Genomic DNA, 17,914 nt, shown 5'->3' with positions numbered 1-17,914 from the left:
TAAAAAAAATAAAAAAAAATATTCCAAAATAATGAAAAAAAAAAAAAATATTATTCCCATAAATACATTTCTTCATCTAAATAAAAAAAAAAAACCAATAAAAGTACACATATTTAGTATCGCCGCGTCCGTAACGACCCGACCTATAAAACTGTCCCACTAGTTAACCCCTTCAGTAAACACCGTAAGAAAAAAAAAAAAAAAACGAGGCAAAAAACAACGCTTTATTATCATACCGCCGAACAAAAAGTGGAATAACACGCGATCAAAAGGACAGATATAAATAACCATGGTACCGCTGAAAGCGTCATATTGTCCCGCAAAAAAAGAGCCACCATACAGCATCATCAGCAAAAAAATAAAAAAGTTATAGTCCTGAGAATAAAGCGATGCAAAAATAATTATTTTTTCTGTAAAATAGTTTTTATCGTATAAAAGCACCAAACCATAAAAAAATGATATAAATGAGGTATCGCTGTAATCGTACTGACCCGAAGAATAAAACTGATTTATCAATTTTACCAAACGCGGAACGGTATAAACGCCTCCCCCAATAGAAATTCATGAATAGCTGGCTTTTGGTCATTCTTCCTCACAAAAATCGGAATAAAAAGCGATAAAAAAATGTCACGTGCCCAAAAATGTTTTCAATAAAAACGTCAACTCATCCCGCAAAAAACAAGACCTCACATGACTCTGTGGACCAAAATATGGAAAAATTATAGCTCTCAAAATGTGGTATTGCAAAAAATATTTTTTGCAATAAAAAGGGTCTTTCAGTGTGTGACGGCTGCCAATCATAAAAATCCGCTAAAAAACTCGCTATAAAAGTAAATCAAACCCCCCTTCATCACCCCCTTAGTTAGGGAAAAATAAAAAAAAATGTATTTATTTCCATTTTCCCATTAGGGCTAGGGTTAGGGCTAGGATTAGGGTTAGGGTTAGGGTTAGGGCTAGGGTTAGGGCTAGGGCTAGGGTTAGGGCTAGGGTTAGGGCTAGGGCTAGGGTTAGGGTTAGGGCTAGGGTTAGGGTTAGGGCTAGGGTTAAGGTTAGGGTTAGGGCTAGGGTTAGGGCTAGGGCTAGGGTTAGGGCTAGGGTTAGGGCTAGGGTTAGGGCTAGGGTTAGGGTTAGGGCTAGGGTTAGGGCTAGGGTTAGGGTTAGGGCTAGGGTTAGGGTTAGGGCTAGGGTTAGGGCTAGGGTTAGGGTTAGGGTTGGGGCTACAGTTAGGGTTGGGGCTAAAGTTAGGGTTAGGGTTTAGATTACATTTACAGTTGGGAATAGGGTTGGGATTAGGGTTAGGGGTGTGTCAGGGTTAGAGGTGTGGTTAGGGTTACCGTTGGAATTAGGGTTAGGGGTGTGTTTAGATTAGGGTTTCAGTTATAATTGGGGGGTTTCCACTGTTTCGGCACATCAGGGGCTCTCCAAACACGACATGGCGTCCGATCTCAATTCCAGCCAATTCTGCGTTGAAAAAGTAAAACAGTGCTCCTTCCCTTCCGAGCTCTCCTGTGTGCCCAAACAGGGGTTTACCCCAACATATGGGGTATCAGCGTACTCAGGACAAATTGGACAACAACTTTTGTGGACCAATTTCTCCTGTTACCCTTGGGAAAATACAAAACTGGGGGCTAAAAAATAATTTTTGTGGGAAAACAAAAAGATTTTTTATTTTCACGGCTCTGCGTTATAAACTGTAGTGAAACACTTGGGGGTTCAAAGTTCTCACAACACATCTAGATAAGTTCATTGAGGGGTCTAGTTTCCAATATGGGGTCACTTGTGGGGGGTTTCTACTGTTTAGGTACATTAGGGGCTCTGCAAACGCAATGTGACGCCTGCAGACCAATCCATCTAAGTCTGCATTCCAAATGATGCTCCTTCCCTTCCGAGCCCTCCCATGCGCCCAAACGGTGGTTCCCCCCCACATATCGGGTATCAGCGTACTCAGGACAAATTGGACAACAACATTTAGGGTCCAATTTCTCCTGCTAACCTTGGAAAAATACAAAACTGGGGGCTAAAATATAATTTTTGTGAAAAAATATGATTTTTTATTTTTACGGTTCTGCATTATAAACTTCTGTGAAGCACTTGGTGGGTCAAAGTGCTCACCACACATCCAGATAAGTTCCTTAGGGGGTCTACTTTCCAAAATGGTGTCACTTGTGGGGGGTTTCAATGTTTAGGCACATCAGTGGCTCTCCAAACGCAACATGGCGTCCCATCTCAATTCCTGTCAATTTTGCATTGAAAAGTCAAATAGCGCTCCTTCCCTTCCGAGCTCTCCCATGCGCCCAAACAGTGGTTTACTGCCACATATGGGGTATCAGCGTACTCAGGACAAATTGGACAACAACTTTTTGGGTCCAATTTCTCCTGTTACCCTTGGTAAAATAAAACAAATTGGAGCTGAAGTAAATTTTTTGTGTAAAAAAGTTAAATGTTCATTTTTATTTAAACATTCCAAAAATTCCTATTAAACACCTGAAGGGTTAATAAACTTCTTGAATGTGGTTTTGAGCACCTTGAGGGGTGCAGTTTTTAGAATGGTGTCACACTTGGGCATTTTCTATCATATAGACCCCTCAAAATGACTTCAAATGAGACGTGGTCCCTAAAAAAAAATGGTGTTGTAAAAATGAGAAATTGCTGGTCAACTTTTAACCCTTATAACTCCCTAACAAAAAAAAAAATTGGTTCCAAAATTATGCTGATGTAAAGGAGACATGTGGGAAATGTTACTTATTAAGTATTTTGTGTGACATATCTCTGTGATTTAATTGCATAAAAATTCAAAGTTTGAAAATTGCGAAATTTTCAAAATTTTCGCCAAATTTCCGTTTTTTTCACAAATAAACGCAGGTACTATCAAAGAAATTTTACCACTATCATGAAGTACAATATGTCACGAGAAAACAATGTCAGAATCACCAGGATCCGTTGAAGCGTTTCGGAGTTATAACCTCATAAAGGGACAGTGGTCAGAATTGTAAAAATTGGCCTGGTCATTAACGTGCAAACCACCCTTGGGGGTAAAGGGGTTAATCATGACATGATTAAGGGAGCTTAGTCTCCAGAAACGCGTTGAGTTTAAGTCTATGCTACAAGTTTGTGAATAAAGAAATTTTATCTTCATGGATTCAGTGGAGCTGGACATTCTTCTTTTTTGGACTTTACACGTTTGGATACAGTGGGTCCGTGCTCCCAAAGTTCAACTAATGCATCACGGGTGAGCTGGTTTATTTCTCTTTTCTTCAAAGCTTTCTTATACTACAGGGTCTGCCTGTGGGGTGCTGCCTTATACCACAGGGTCTGCCTATGGGGGTGCTGTGTTATACTACAGGGTCTGCCTATGGGATGCGCCTTATATTACATGGTCTGCCTATGGGGGTGCTGTCTTATACTACAGGGACTGCCTGTGGGGTGCTGCCTTATACTGCAGAGTCTGCCTATGGATGCTGCCTTGTGCTATAGAGTCTGCCTATGGGTGCTGCCTTGTGCTATAGAGTCTGCCTATGGGGGGTGCATTATACAATATAGAGTTTGCCTTTGGGGGCTGCCTTGTGCTATAGCGTCTGCATATGGGGGGGTGCATTATAAAATATAGAGTAGGCCTATGGGGAGTGCATTATACTACATGGAGGCTTATGGGGAGTGCATTATACTATATGGAGGCTTATGGGTTGTGCATTATACTACATTTAGGAATATCTGGTGCATTATACTATATGGAGGCTATTTAGGGGGGCATCATACAGTGTGGAGATTACAGTGAGAGGGCCATCGTACAGTGTTGGAGCCATCAAACAGTTTGGAGGCTACTAAGGCGTCAATATACTGTGTGGGTGGTACTATACAGTGAGGGGGAATTATACTGTGTATAAGAGAGCATCATACTGTGTCTAGGGGAGCTGTACAGGGGAGACTCGGGACATTATTAAATGTAATGTGGGCACTTATTGTTATAGGGGAACTCAGGTTACTGTGACTATCAAAGGGGCACACAGAGGGTATTATTACTTTCTAGTGGCAAAATGTGGGCACTGTTTTCTAGGGCACTTGCCCCTGGCATTACTATGTTATAGAGGGTTGCTTTAGAATTTAGAAGGCACAGAGAACCACACAGCAGGGGCAGTAATAGGAACACATACGGCGGCAGCAGCTCAGTATTGGGGTATCAGGGCAGTAATAGGGACACATACAGCAGCAGCGACTCAGTATTGGGGTATCAGCCGGATGAGGAGTTTGTGCAGGTTGGGAATAGATGGTGAGGGGCTGGAATATGAGAAGTGAAATGTGTCTTTGTTGTTTTCTCTGCAGACGAGTCATGGCTGGAAGAAGTTGTCGTGTCGGTCTGGGCCAGATGGAAAAGACGAGAAAAATGAACGATTCCATCAGAAAAAACGTCAGTGGTAAGACATTATCTGTAACTGTGTTAAGATCTCTTATATGTTCTATAGGACTGACCATATGGCGGTAATATCCATGTTGGTCTTTGTATAGAGATTATCTTCAGTAACAGCACGGTCATCTGCTGAGGTTCTTCTCCATTATTAGGGTGCATCACCCAGTTGTAATCAAGATTACCTGATTAGGGGCCCACTCAGAAGTTTTGTCCCCCTGAACCAAAACCCTAGCTACGCCTCTGCACAGGATCCCCCATTCACAATAGGTGGTATCACAGCTCACCTCCCCTTCCTGTACAATGACTGATAGCACCTCTATATACAGTATATAATACAGGATCCACCATTCACAACAGGTGATGTCACAGCTCACCTCCACCTGTACAATGAGTGATAACACCTCTATATACAGTAGATAACACAGGATCCACCATTCAAAACAGATGATGTCACAGCTCACCTCCTCCTGTACAATGACTGATAAAACCTTTCTATACAGTAGATAACACAGGATCCACCGTTCAAAACAGATGATGTCACAGATCACCTCCTCCTCTAAAATGACTGATAACACCTCTATATACAGTAGATAACACAGGATCCACCGTTCACAATAGGTGATGTCACAGCTCACCTCCTCCTTCTCCTGTACAATGACAGATAACACCTCTATATACAGTAGATAACACAGGATCCACCATTCACAAAAGGTGATGTCACAGCTCACCTCCTCCTTTTGTACAATGACTGATAACTCCTCTATATACAGTAGATAACACAGGATCCGCCAGTCACAATAGGTGATGTCACAGCTCACCTCCTCCTCCTGTACTATAATTAATAACTCCTCTGTATACAGTATATAACACAGGATCCACTATTCACAATAGGTGATGTCACAGCTCACCTCCTCCTTCTGTACAATGACTGATAACTCCTCTATATACAGTAGATAACACAGGATCCGCCAGTCACAATAGGTGATGTCACAGCTCACCTCCTCCTCCTGTACAATGACTGATAACTCCTCTATATACAGCAGATAACACAGGATCCACCATTCACAATAGGTGATGTCAAAGCTCACCTCCTCCTCCTGTACAATGACTGATAACACCTCTATATACAGTAGATAACACAGGATCCACCATTCACAATTGTTGATGTCACAGCTCACTTCCTCCTCCTGTACAATGACTGATAATACCTCTGTATACTGTAGATAACACAGGATCCACCATTTACAATAGGTGATGCCACAGCTCATCTCCTCCTCCTGTACAATGACTGATAACACCTCTGTATACAGTAGATAACACAGGATCCACCATTCACAATAGGTGATGTCACAACTCATCTCCTCCTCCTGTACAATGACTGATAATACCTCTATATACATGAGATAACACAGGATCCACCATCCACAATAGGTGATATCACAGCTCACTTCCTCCTCCTGTACAACGACTGATAACACCTCTGTATACAGCAGATAACACAGGATCCACCACTCACAATAGGTGATTTCACAGCTCACCTCCACCTGTACAATGACTGATAACACCTCTATATACAGTAGATAACACAGGATCCACCATTCACCATAGGTGATATCACAGCTCACCTCCTCCTCCTGTACAATAACTAATAACTTCTCTGAATACCGTATATAACTCAGGATCCACTATTCACAATAGGTGATGTCACAGCTCACCTCCTTCTGTACAATGACTGATAACTCCTCTGTATACACTATATAAAACAGGATCCACCATTCACAAAAGGTGATGTCACAGCTCACCTCCTCCTTCTGTACAATGACTGATAACACCTATATACAGTAGATAACACAGGATCCACCATTCACAATAGGTGATGTCACAGCTCACCACCTCCTCCTATATAATGACTGATAACACCTCTATATACAGTAGAGAACACAAGATCCACCATCCAAAATAGGTTATATCACAGGTCACATCCTCCTAATGTACTATAATTAATAACTCCTCTATATACAGTAGAGAACACAAGATCCACCATCCACAATAGGTGATATCACAGCTCACCTCCTCCTCCTGTACAATGACTGATAACTCCTCTATATAGAGTAAATAACCCAGGATCCGCCATTCACAATAGGTGATGTCACAGCTCACCTCTTCCTGTACTATGACTGATAACAGCTCTATATACAGTAGATAACACAGAATCCACCATTCACAATAGTTGATGTCACAGCTCACCTCCCCCTCCTGAACAATGACTGATAACAGCTCTATATACAGTAGATAACACAGGATCCACCATTCACAATAGGTGATGTCACAGCTCATCTCCTCCTCCTGTACAATGACTGATAATACCTCTATATACATGAGATAACACAGGATCCACCATCCACAATAGGTGATATCACAGCTCACTTCCTCCTCCTGTACAACGACTGATAACACCTCTGTATACAGCAGATAACACAGGATCCACCACTCACAATAGGTGATTTCACAGCTCACCTCCACCTGTACAATGACTGATAACACCTCTATATACAGTAGATAACACAGGATCCACCATTCACCATAGGTGATATCACAGCTCACCTCCTCCTGTACAATGACTGATAACACCTCGATATACAGTAGGTAACACAGGAACCATCATTCACAATAGGTGATGTCACAGCTCACCTCCTCCTCCTGTACAATGACTGATAAAACCTTTATATACAGTAGATAACACAGGATCCACCATTCAAAATAGATGATGTCACAGCTCACCTCCTCCTGTAAAATGACTGATAACACCTCTATATACAGTAGATAACACGGGATTCACCGTTCACAATAGGTGATGTCACAGCTCACCGCCTCCTCCTGTACAATGGCAGATAACACCTCTATATACAGTAGATAACACAAGATCTACCATTTACAATAGGTGATTTCACAGCTCACCTCCTCCTGTACAATGACTGATAACTCCTCTATATACAGTAGATAACACAGAATCCACCATTCACAAAAGGTGATATCACAGCTCACCACCTCCTCCTGTATAATGACTGATAACTCCTCTATATACAGTAGAGAACACAAGATCCACAATAGGTGATATCACAGCTCACCTCCTCCTCCTGTACAATAACTAATAACTCCTCTGTATACAGTATATAACACAGGATCCACTATTCACAATAGGTGATGTCACAGCTCACCTCCTCCTTCTGTACAATGACTGATAACTCCTCTGTATACACTATATAACACAGGATCCACCATTCACAAAAGGTGATGTCACAGCTCACCTCCTCCGTCTGTACAATGACTGATAACACCTCTATATACAGTAGATAACACAGGATCCACCATTCACAATAGGTGATGTCACAGCTCACCACCTCCTCCTGTATAATGACTGATAACACCTCTATATACAGTAGAGAACACAAGATCCACAATAGGTGATATCACAGCTCACCTCCTCCTCCTGTACAATAACTAATAACTCCTCTGAATACCGTATATAACTCAGGATCCACTATTCACAATAGGTGATGTCACAGCTCACCTCCTTCTGTACAATGACTGATAACTCCTCTGTATACACTATATAAAACAGGATCCACCATTCACAAAAGGTGATGTCACAGCTCACCTCCTCCTTCTGTACAATGACTGATAACACCTATATACAGTAGATAACACAGGATCCACCATTCACAATAGGTGATGTCACAGCTCACCACCTCCTCCTATATAATGACTGATAACACCTCTATATACAGTAGAGAACACAAGATCCACCATCCAAAATAGGTCATATCACAGGTCACATCCTCCTAATGTACTATAATTAATAACTCCTCTATATACAGTAGAGAACACAAGATCCACCATCCACAATAGGTGATATCACAGCTCACCTCCTCTTCCTGTACAATGACTGATAACTCCTCTATATAGAGTAAATAACCCAGGATCCGCCATTCACAATAGGTGATGTCACAGCTCACCTCCTCCTCCTGTACAATGGTTGATAACAGTTGTATGTACAATATATAATGCAGAATCTACCATTCACAATAATGTCACAGCTCACCACCTTCTCCTGTACAATGACTGATAACTCCTCTATATACAGTAGATAACACAGGATCCACCATACACAATAGATGATGTCACAGCTCACCTCTTCCTGTACTATGACTGATAACAGCTCTATATACAGTAGATAACACAGAATCCACCATTCACAATAGTTGATGTCACAGCTCACCTCCCCCTCCTGAACAATGACTGATAACAGCTCTATATACAGTAGATAACACAGGATCCACCATTCACAATAGGTGATGTCACAGCTCATCTCTTTCTCCTGTACAATGACTGATAACACCTCTGCATACAGTAGAGAACACAGGATCCACCATACACAATAGGTGATGTCACAGCTCACCGTCCCCTCCTGTACAATGACTGATAACTCCTCCATACACAGTAGATAACACAGGATCCACCATTCACAAAAGGTGATATCACAGCTCACCTCCTCCTCCTGCACAATGACTGCTATCACCTCTATATACAGTAGATAACACATGATCCACCCTTCACAATAGGCGATGTCACAGCTCACCTTCCCCTTCTGTACAATGACTGATAACACCTCTATATACAGTAGACAACCCAGGATCCACCATTCACAATAGGTGATGTCACAGCTTTCCTCCTCCTCCTGTACAATGACTGATAACACCTCTATATACAGTAGATAACACAGGATCCACCATTCACTATAGGTGATGTCACAGCTCACCTCCCCTCCTGTACAATGACTGATAACACCTCTATATACAGTAGATAACACAGGATCCACCATACACAATAGGTGATGTCACAGCTCACCTCCTCCTCCTCCTCCTGTACAATGGTTGATAACAGTTGTATGTACAATATATAATGCAGAATCTACCATTCACAATAATGTCACAGCTCACCACCTCCTCCTGTACAATGACTGATAACTCCTCTAAATACAGTAGATAACACAGGATCCACCATTCACAATAGGTGATGTCACAGCTCGCCTCCTCCTCCTGTACAATGACTGATAACAGCTCTATATACAGTAGATAACACAGGATCCACCATTCACAACAGGTGAGGTCACAGCTCACCTCCTCCTCCTGTACAATGACTGATAATACCTTTATATACTGTAGATAATACAGGATCCACCAATCACAATAGGTTATGCCACAGCTCATCTCCTCCTCCTGTACAATGACTGATAACACCTCTTTATACAGTAGATAACACAGGACTACCATACACAATAGGTGATGTCACAGCTCACCTTCCCCTCCTGTACAATGACTGATAACACCTCTATATACAGTAGATAACACAGGATCCACCATTCACAATAGGTGATGTCACAGCTTTCCTCCTCCTCCTGTACAATGACTGATAACACCTCTATATAGAGTAGATAACACAGGATCCACCATCCACAATAGGTGATGTCACAGCTCACCTCCTCCTCCTGTACAATGACTGATAACAGCTCTATATACAATAGATAACACAGGATCCACCATTCGCAATAGGTGATGTCACAGCTCATCTCCTCTTATTCCTGTACAATGACTGATAACACCTCTTTATACAGTAGATAACACAGGATCCACCATTCACAATAGGTGATGTCACAGCTCACCTCCCCCTCCTGTACAATGACTGATTATATATACAGTAGGTAACACAGGATCCACCATTCACAATAGGTGATGTCACAGCTCATCTCCTCCTCCTGTACAATGACTGATAACACCTCTATATACAGTAGATAACACAGGATCCACCATCCACAATAGGTGACATCACAGCTCACTTCATCCTCCTGTACAATGACTGATAACACCTCTGCATACAGCAGATAACACAGGATCCACCATTCACAATAGGTGATGTCACAGCTCACCTCCTCCTGTATAAGGACTGGTCACACCTCTATATACAGTACGTAACACAGGATCCACCATTCACTATAGGTGATGTCACAGCTTATCTCCTCCTCCTGTACAATGACTGATAACACCTCTATATACAGTTGATAACACAGGATCCACCATTCACAATAGGTGATATCACAGCTCTCCTCCTGTACAATGACTGATAATTCGTCTATATACAGTAGATAACACAGGATCCACCATTCACAATAGGTGATGTCACAGCTCACCTCCTCCTCCTGTACAATGACTGATAACACCTCTATATAGAGTAGGTAACACAGGATCCACCATTAACAATAGGTGATGTCACAGCTCACCTCCTCCTGTACAATGACTGATAACACCTCTATCAGGGCCGTATTTGCCACTAGGCACTTGAGGGCACGTGCCTAGGGCGGGGACAATGCGGGGAGCGGCACATGAGCAAGGTTTTTTTTTTTTAAAGTCCTGGGTCACCTCCCGCCCGCTAGCCCTCCTGCCTGGCTGCCTCCCACCCACCCTCCTTGAAGACGATATTCACCCTGCTCCAGCGATGCCTGGTCTCAGCTGTAGCGTCCTGAGTGAGCGGTCACGTGGTACCGCTCATTAAGGTCATGAATATGCACATATTCATGACCTTAATGAGCGGTACCACATGACCGCTCACTCAGGAAGAAGGTGCTGCGTCGGGAGTCAGGACAGAGCCAGAGGGATGTTGGCACGGCGGCGTGGTGTGGAACAGGTGAGTATGAGGGACGGGGGGATGAAGGAGGACAGTAAGCAGCGCCCTGCAAGATGGGAGGGCGGGGGGGGGGTGGAGAGATGAGCCATGTATACGAGGGGGAACATGAGCCATGCATACAAGATGTGGGGGGGGAATTATGAGCCATGCAAACAGGAGGAGGGGGGATATGAGCCATGCATACAGGAGGGGGTGGTGGTGGAATATGAGCCATGCATACAGGAGGTCGGGGGGTGATTATGAGCCATGCACACAGGAGGGGGGGGGGGGGGTGGAATATGAGCCATGCATACAGGAGGTGGGGGGGAATTATGAGCCATGCATACAGGAGGGTGGGGATATGAGCCATGGATACAGGAGGGGGAATATGAGCCATGCATATAGGAGGGGGGGGGGGAATATGAGCCATGCATACAGGAGGAGGGGGGGGAATATGAGCCATGCATATAGGATGGAAGGGAGATGAGCCATGCATACAAGATGGGAGGTGGGCATTATACAGTATGGAGCATCATGTGTGACCATTATACAGTATAGAGCATCATGTGTGGCCATTATACAGTATGGAGCATCATGTGCGGCCATTATACAGTATTGAGCATCATGTGAGGCCATTATACAGTATAGAGCATCATGTGTGGCCATTATACAGTATAGAGCATTATGTGTGGCCATTATACAGTATGGAGCATCATGTGCGGCCATTATACAGTATTGAGCATCATGTGAGGCCATTATACAGTATGGAGCATCATGTGCGGCCATTATACAGTATTGAGCATCATGTGTGGCCATTATACAGTATGGAGCACTGTGAGGCCATTATACAATACTGATCATCATGTGGGGTCATTATAGAGTATGGAGCATCATGTGTGGCCATTATACAGTATAGAGCATCATGTGTGGCCATTATACAGTACTAGATTGTGGCCCGATTCTAACGCATCGGGTATTCTAGAATATGCATGGCCCTGTAGTATATGGACAATGATGATTCCAGAATTCGCGGCAGACTGTGCCCGTCGCTGATTGGTCGAGGCAACCTTTATGACATCATCGTCGTCATGGCAACCATTATGACATCTACGTCGATACTGTGCCCGTTGCTGATTGGTCGAAGCCTGGCAGCCTCGACCAATCAGACGCAGGATGTTTACGTCCTTTATGACATCATCGTCGCTGTGCCCGTCGCTGATTGGTCGAGGCCGCCAGGCCTCGACCAATCAGAGACGCGGGTTTCTAGGTCGATACTGTGCCTGGCGGCCTCGACCAATCAGAGACGCGGGATTTCCAGGACAGACAGACAGAAAGACAGACAGACAGACGGAAAAACCCTTAGACAATTATATATATACAAGATTGTGGCCCGATTCTAACGCATCGGGTATTCTAGAATATGCATGTCCCCGTAGTATATGGACAATGATGATTCCAGAATTCGCGGCAGACTGTGTCCGTCGCTGATTGATCGAGGCAACCTTTATGACATCATCGTCGCCATGGCAACCATTATGACATCATCGTCGCTGTGCCCGTTGCTGATTGGTCGAGGCCTGGCGGCCTCGACCAATCAGAGACGCGGGATTTCTACGTCGATACTGTGCCCGTTGCTGATTGGTCGAGGCCTGGCAGCCTCGACCAATCAGAGACGCGGGATTTCCAGGACAGACAGACAGACAGACAGTAAGACAGACAGACAGACAGAAAGACAGACAGACGGAAAAACCCTTAGACAATTATATATATAGATGAAACAGTGTGATCAGCAGTGCTAAATGGGTGTGGTTGGGATGTGGATATGGGTGTGACTAGTTGTGAAATGGGTGTGGTCAGAGGCGTGGCCTAAAATTTGCTGCTCCGCAAACTTTATACCTCTTTCCCTTCTTCAAAAGTTGGGAGGTATGGTACCACATTTGCCAGATCATGGCAAGTGCCACAAATCCCATGGGGAATGAATGAGGCTGAACGCAGTGTTGCCGTAAGTGATCCGGTACACGGCAGATGCAGGTAAACAGTAATCAGGATCCACCATACACGATCCTTTAGGGACGGTCCTCTTTGGCCAGCTCCTCCACATATTGTGATGGGACATGGATTGGCCACAACCCTGAAGAGCCGTTGTCACCGATGCATCACATGGATGCCCATTAATCTAGAAGTCAGCAGGGACACATGATGCCATAACTAATCACAGGAGGGGTCCCTGCTAGCGGACAGCTGACGGGGGACATCCACCATCTGGAAACCTATAAAGTGCTATGAATCATACGGGCGTCCCCTAGTGTGATATATTGGTCCTTTGGGGCGCCAGGTGTCACAGTGTCCCCCTATAGTTTCACCCTACAAAGCTGATTTGGCTCTTCTCGCTGTAGATCTCACACAGTCCCACAATGTAGGATCCCACCCGCAGGGTCCCAGTAATCCTGTTACACTGGAAACTCCTCTACATTGGTCTATTCCTCATAGAAACTAATGACACTGGTTTCACCTTGAAAACAGAGAATTCCCCCATTTGTAATTACAACACCTGGCCTAATTAAAGAGACACTACCCTGAAATAACGCCGAGCCAATACCTGCTAAGTAAAAGGTGTGTGATGTCGCCCTTAAGGAGTATGTGTCACCGGGGCAGATGTCATAGTATGTTTCTCATGTACAGCACCATGGAATCAATGGTGCTATATATATAAATAAATAATAATGTTATGGCCATTAAATAATTAGTATATAGAGAAATGGCCGCTCGCTAGGTTCTCAGCAGAGGCTAGAAGAGCAGACAGAGGCCCATCATCTGCCCCAGGGTGGCAGTTACTCTGCCGGGCACCTTGGAGGATAATTAAATGCATTTTGGGCTACAAAGAATTGTTACAATCAGGGTTTTGCAGCTTTCTCCTACAGCAGATGGCAGAATGAGTCAACTGAGGATCCATCAGCGAGTTCGTTCTGCAGGGGGGATGTGATTTTTTCCCACATTTTTTTAAATATTTAAAAAGAATAATTAAAATAATGACAGAAAGTAAATTAGTTCAAGAAGTAAAATAAATAATACAAAATAAATAATAATAATTCTAAATACTCATGATGGGCACCGCCGCCCCACTGTGTCACAATATTACGTTATTTGAACCCTTAGGGTAACGGAAAAAAAAATCCCATCGCACCTAAATAAGAAAACGCAACAAAAAAAGGATCTAAGCATCGCACGGACCCCAAAACGGTATGGATAACCGCGCCAGCTCGCCCCGCAAACACACAAGCCCTCCCCAGCAGACGGGAAATACATCGAGCAGTGTTGGGTTTGGGAAATGGAGACAAGGAAAACTTTTTTTTTTAAACAATGTTTTGAACTTTTTTCAATCACTAAATTAATAATGAAATGATACTGACCCGGAGAATAGTGTTATTGGGAATGCTGTAAAAACAAAACCCCCAGAAAACAATGGCGGAATAGGGTTTCTTCACCATTGAGTCCAGTCTGTGAGTGACAGGCTGTCAGTGGCGGAACTACAAGTACACGAATGCCCTGGGACAGCGCCCCCTGCCGCACAGGACTACACACAGGCCGCCATTCACAACACCCAGCCCGAGTCGCCCCTAGCAACAACAACCAGCCGCGACCTCCAATCAGCGCCGCGGACTCCGCCGACGTCACTTCCGGCGGCCGCTGCTGGGCTCGGCTATGAGGATCCGTCCGGAGGAAGCGGGGCGGCCATCTTGGATGGTGTAGTAGTAGCGGCAGAGCGCTGGTCGGGGGCGGAATAGACGGCACACGGCACCGCCGCTCCCAATGTCCATAGGAGTCCGGGGAACGAGGAGGGAGCCGGATACAAGCGCAGCGGCGGCACCCGGGAGCCCGCCCCTCCGTGCGGACAGTCCGTGAGCCTCGCCCCGGCGACACTACATCTCCGCTCCGGGCCTCTGTATGGACATGGAGGAGACCGCGGTGTAATCTGCCGGTGTAGGATGTGCCCGCAGGAGGCCGCAGGGTGTGAGCACCGGCTGTGACCACAGTGACCCCGCACCCGGCGCTTCTCACCTCACAGGGGCGAACAAGGGCAGCAGCGATGTCCACCCGAACCCCGCTCCCCACCGTGAACGAGCGGGACACGGAGAATGTAAGTCACCCCCCCCACACACTGTCAGATGGTACAGCCCGCTACAGGCCCAGGACGTGCAGTGCCCGGTGTGGTGGGTCCGCTGCTGTATACCGGCTGGTGCCACTGCATATACTGCCCGCTGCTGTATACCGGCTGGTGCCACTGCATATACTGCCCGCTGCTGTATACCGGCTGGTGCCACTGCATATACTGCCCGCTGCTGTATACCGGCTGGAGCCACTGCATATACTGCCCGCTGCTGTATACCGGCTGGTGCCACTGCATATACTGCCCGCTGCTGTATACCGGCTGGTGCCACTGCATATACTGCCCGCTGCTGTATACCGGCTGGTGCCACTGCATATACTGCCCGCTGCTGTATACCGGCTGGCGCCACTGCGTATACTGCCCACTGCTGTATACCGGCTGGTGCCACTGCATATACTGCCCGCTGCTGTATACCGGCTGGAGCCACTGCATATACTGCCCGCTGCTGTATACCGGCTGGTGCCACTGCATATACTGCCCGCTGCTGTATACCAGCTGGTGCCACTGCGTATACTGCCCGCTGCTGTATACCGGCTGGTGCCACTGCATATACTGCCCGCTGCTGTATACCAGCTGGTGCCACTGCATATACTGCCCGCTGCTGTATACCGGCTGGTGCCACTGCATATACTGCCCGCTGCTGTATACCGGCTGGTGCCACTGCATATACTGCCCGCTGCTGTATACCGGCTGGAGCCACTGCATATACTGCCCGCTGCTGTATACCGGCTGGTGCCACTGCATATACTGCCCGCTGCTGTATACCGGCTGGTGCCACTGCATATACTGCCCGCTGCTGTATACCGGCTGGAGCCACTGCATATACTGCCCGCTGCTGTATACCGGCTGGCGCCACTGCGTATACTGCCCACTGCTGTATACCGGCTGGAGCCACTGCGTATACTGCCCGCTGCTGTATACCGGCTGGAGCCACTGCGTATACTGCCCGCTGCTGTATACTGCCCGCTGCTGTATACCGGCTGGCGCCACTGCGTATACTGCCCACTGCTGATACTGTCCGGTTATATATATTGCATCGGTGCCGGCCCGGGAGTCACCGATCGGACAGCAGTGGGGCGCTCTACTGCCCTGTTCCGGTCATCACTGCATTTTTGTACAGTCAGATGTAGCACATGGGGGTTTTCTATGGGGGGTGAGAGAACTTTATCATACATGTGGGATTATGGAAAAAAAATGTTTACCCCCGAATCCAGGGCTGCTGTGGGGGTCTCCGCCATGACTGGCCCATCAGTCACCTGACGACAAATGGAAGCAGGGTCAGGTAAGGCTACTTTCACACTTCCGTCTTTAGAGCTCCGTCACAATCCGTCAGTTTGGGAAAAAACGGATCCTGCAAATGTGCTTGCAGGATGCGTTTTTTTTTCCCCATACACTTGTATTAGCGACGGATCGTTACATGTCGCATCTGTCGTGCGACAGATGCATCGTGTTTTGGCGGACCGTCGGCACAAAAAAAGTTTCATGTAACTTTTTTTGTGCGTCGCGTTCGCCATTTTCGACCGCGGATGCGCGGCCGAAACACTCCGCCCCCTCCTCCCCGGACTGCAGAATGGGCAGCGGATGCGTTGAAATACTGCATCCACTGCTCACGTTGTGCAGTTATTTCACAACGTCCGTTGGTACGACAGCCCGACGGAAATGTGAAAGTAGCCTAACCTGGGTAAACGGGTTGTCATTACTTCCCACCTCAGCGGAGGCTTCTCATGGTGTAGCTTCATTTTAGGACGGGTTCCTATGATCTGACAAGTTTTGGAAAGTTCATGAAAGCTTTGAACGGTCATAAAATGTGTACAAAACTGGAGTTTCTTCTATTGACCATCTGAAATTGAGAAGACAATAAAGTCTCCCATGTTGTTTAGACTCTTTATTTGAAGTGCTGCCTGTCTCTTGTATAGTGGTCATCATGTCAGTGTCCGGGACCTTGCACCCAATATCTCACTATGTGACTCCTGTGTGGCTCACATGTCTTGTTGCCATGTGTGTGTCAAATCCGATATTAAAGCACCTGGATCCGTTACAAATGCTGCAACAACGGCTGCACACTTTGCTTTCTGTGCTGCATCCATTCTTACTAGACTTGTCTGAACCCCTCCGTCATTCTGGGCAGGCGTCTGACCTAGAAAACGGATCTTTATGGCTATGTGCACACGATGCGGATTTGCTTTTTCCGCGCAGAAACGCTACAGACCCGCACTGTGATGTACAGTACAATGTTAATCAATGGGTAAAAAAAAAATTGTGTGGAAAAATTAGTGTGGAATTGCTGCGGATTTAAAAGAAGTGCATGTCATTTCTCTTGTGCGGATCTGTAGCGTTTCTGCACCCCTCCATGATAGAAATCCGCAGTGGCAAAAACTGCACAAATTCCGCATTAATTCCGTGGCAAATACGCATAAAAACCGCAGCTACGGATACTGCCAGGAGATGCGGATTTTGTGCAGAAAATTCTGCACCACATTTCCTTAGTGTGCACATAGCCTTAGATGACCGTCCATTTATGTATTTCTTATAGACTTGAATATTTATATATAGGAATAAAATCCAGTTGCGATCAATTTATTTATTTTTTGTGGCTGGACAAAAAGAATTGTGCATAATTT

The 17,914-nt window shown here is 45.6% G+C and overlaps 1 protein-coding gene across 8 annotated transcripts in view; it reads left to right on the top strand.

Moving 5' to 3' along the window:
• Positions 1 to 14,823: 14,823 nt before the first annotated feature.
• Positions 14,824 to 17,914, top strand: part of MARK3 (microtubule affinity regulating kinase 3) — a 95,556-nt gene continuing 92,465 nt past the window's right edge. For 4 of the 8 annotated variants that reach the window (XM_069734751.1, XM_069734734.1, XM_069734741.1 and 1 more), the window contains exon 1: positions 14,824 to 15,263. In XM_069734751.1, the coding sequence (XP_069590852.1) occupies positions 15,213 to 15,263 (51 nt within the window). In that variant the 5' untranslated portion in view covers positions 14,824 to 15,212. The remainder of the gene's footprint in view (positions 15,264 to 17,914) is intronic. The other 4 variants (XM_069734776.1, XM_069734761.1, XM_069734784.1 and 1 more) reach the window with 1 other exon arrangement.

The sequence above is a fragment of the Ranitomeya imitator genome, chromosome 1, assembly GCF_032444005.1.
Source record: "Ranitomeya imitator isolate aRanImi1 chromosome 1, aRanImi1.pri, whole genome shotgun sequence".
In the NCBI taxonomy this organism is placed as follows: domain Eukaryota; kingdom Metazoa; phylum Chordata; class Amphibia; order Anura; family Dendrobatidae; genus Ranitomeya; species Ranitomeya imitator.
This window is presented reverse-complemented; position numbering and strand designations above follow the sequence as displayed.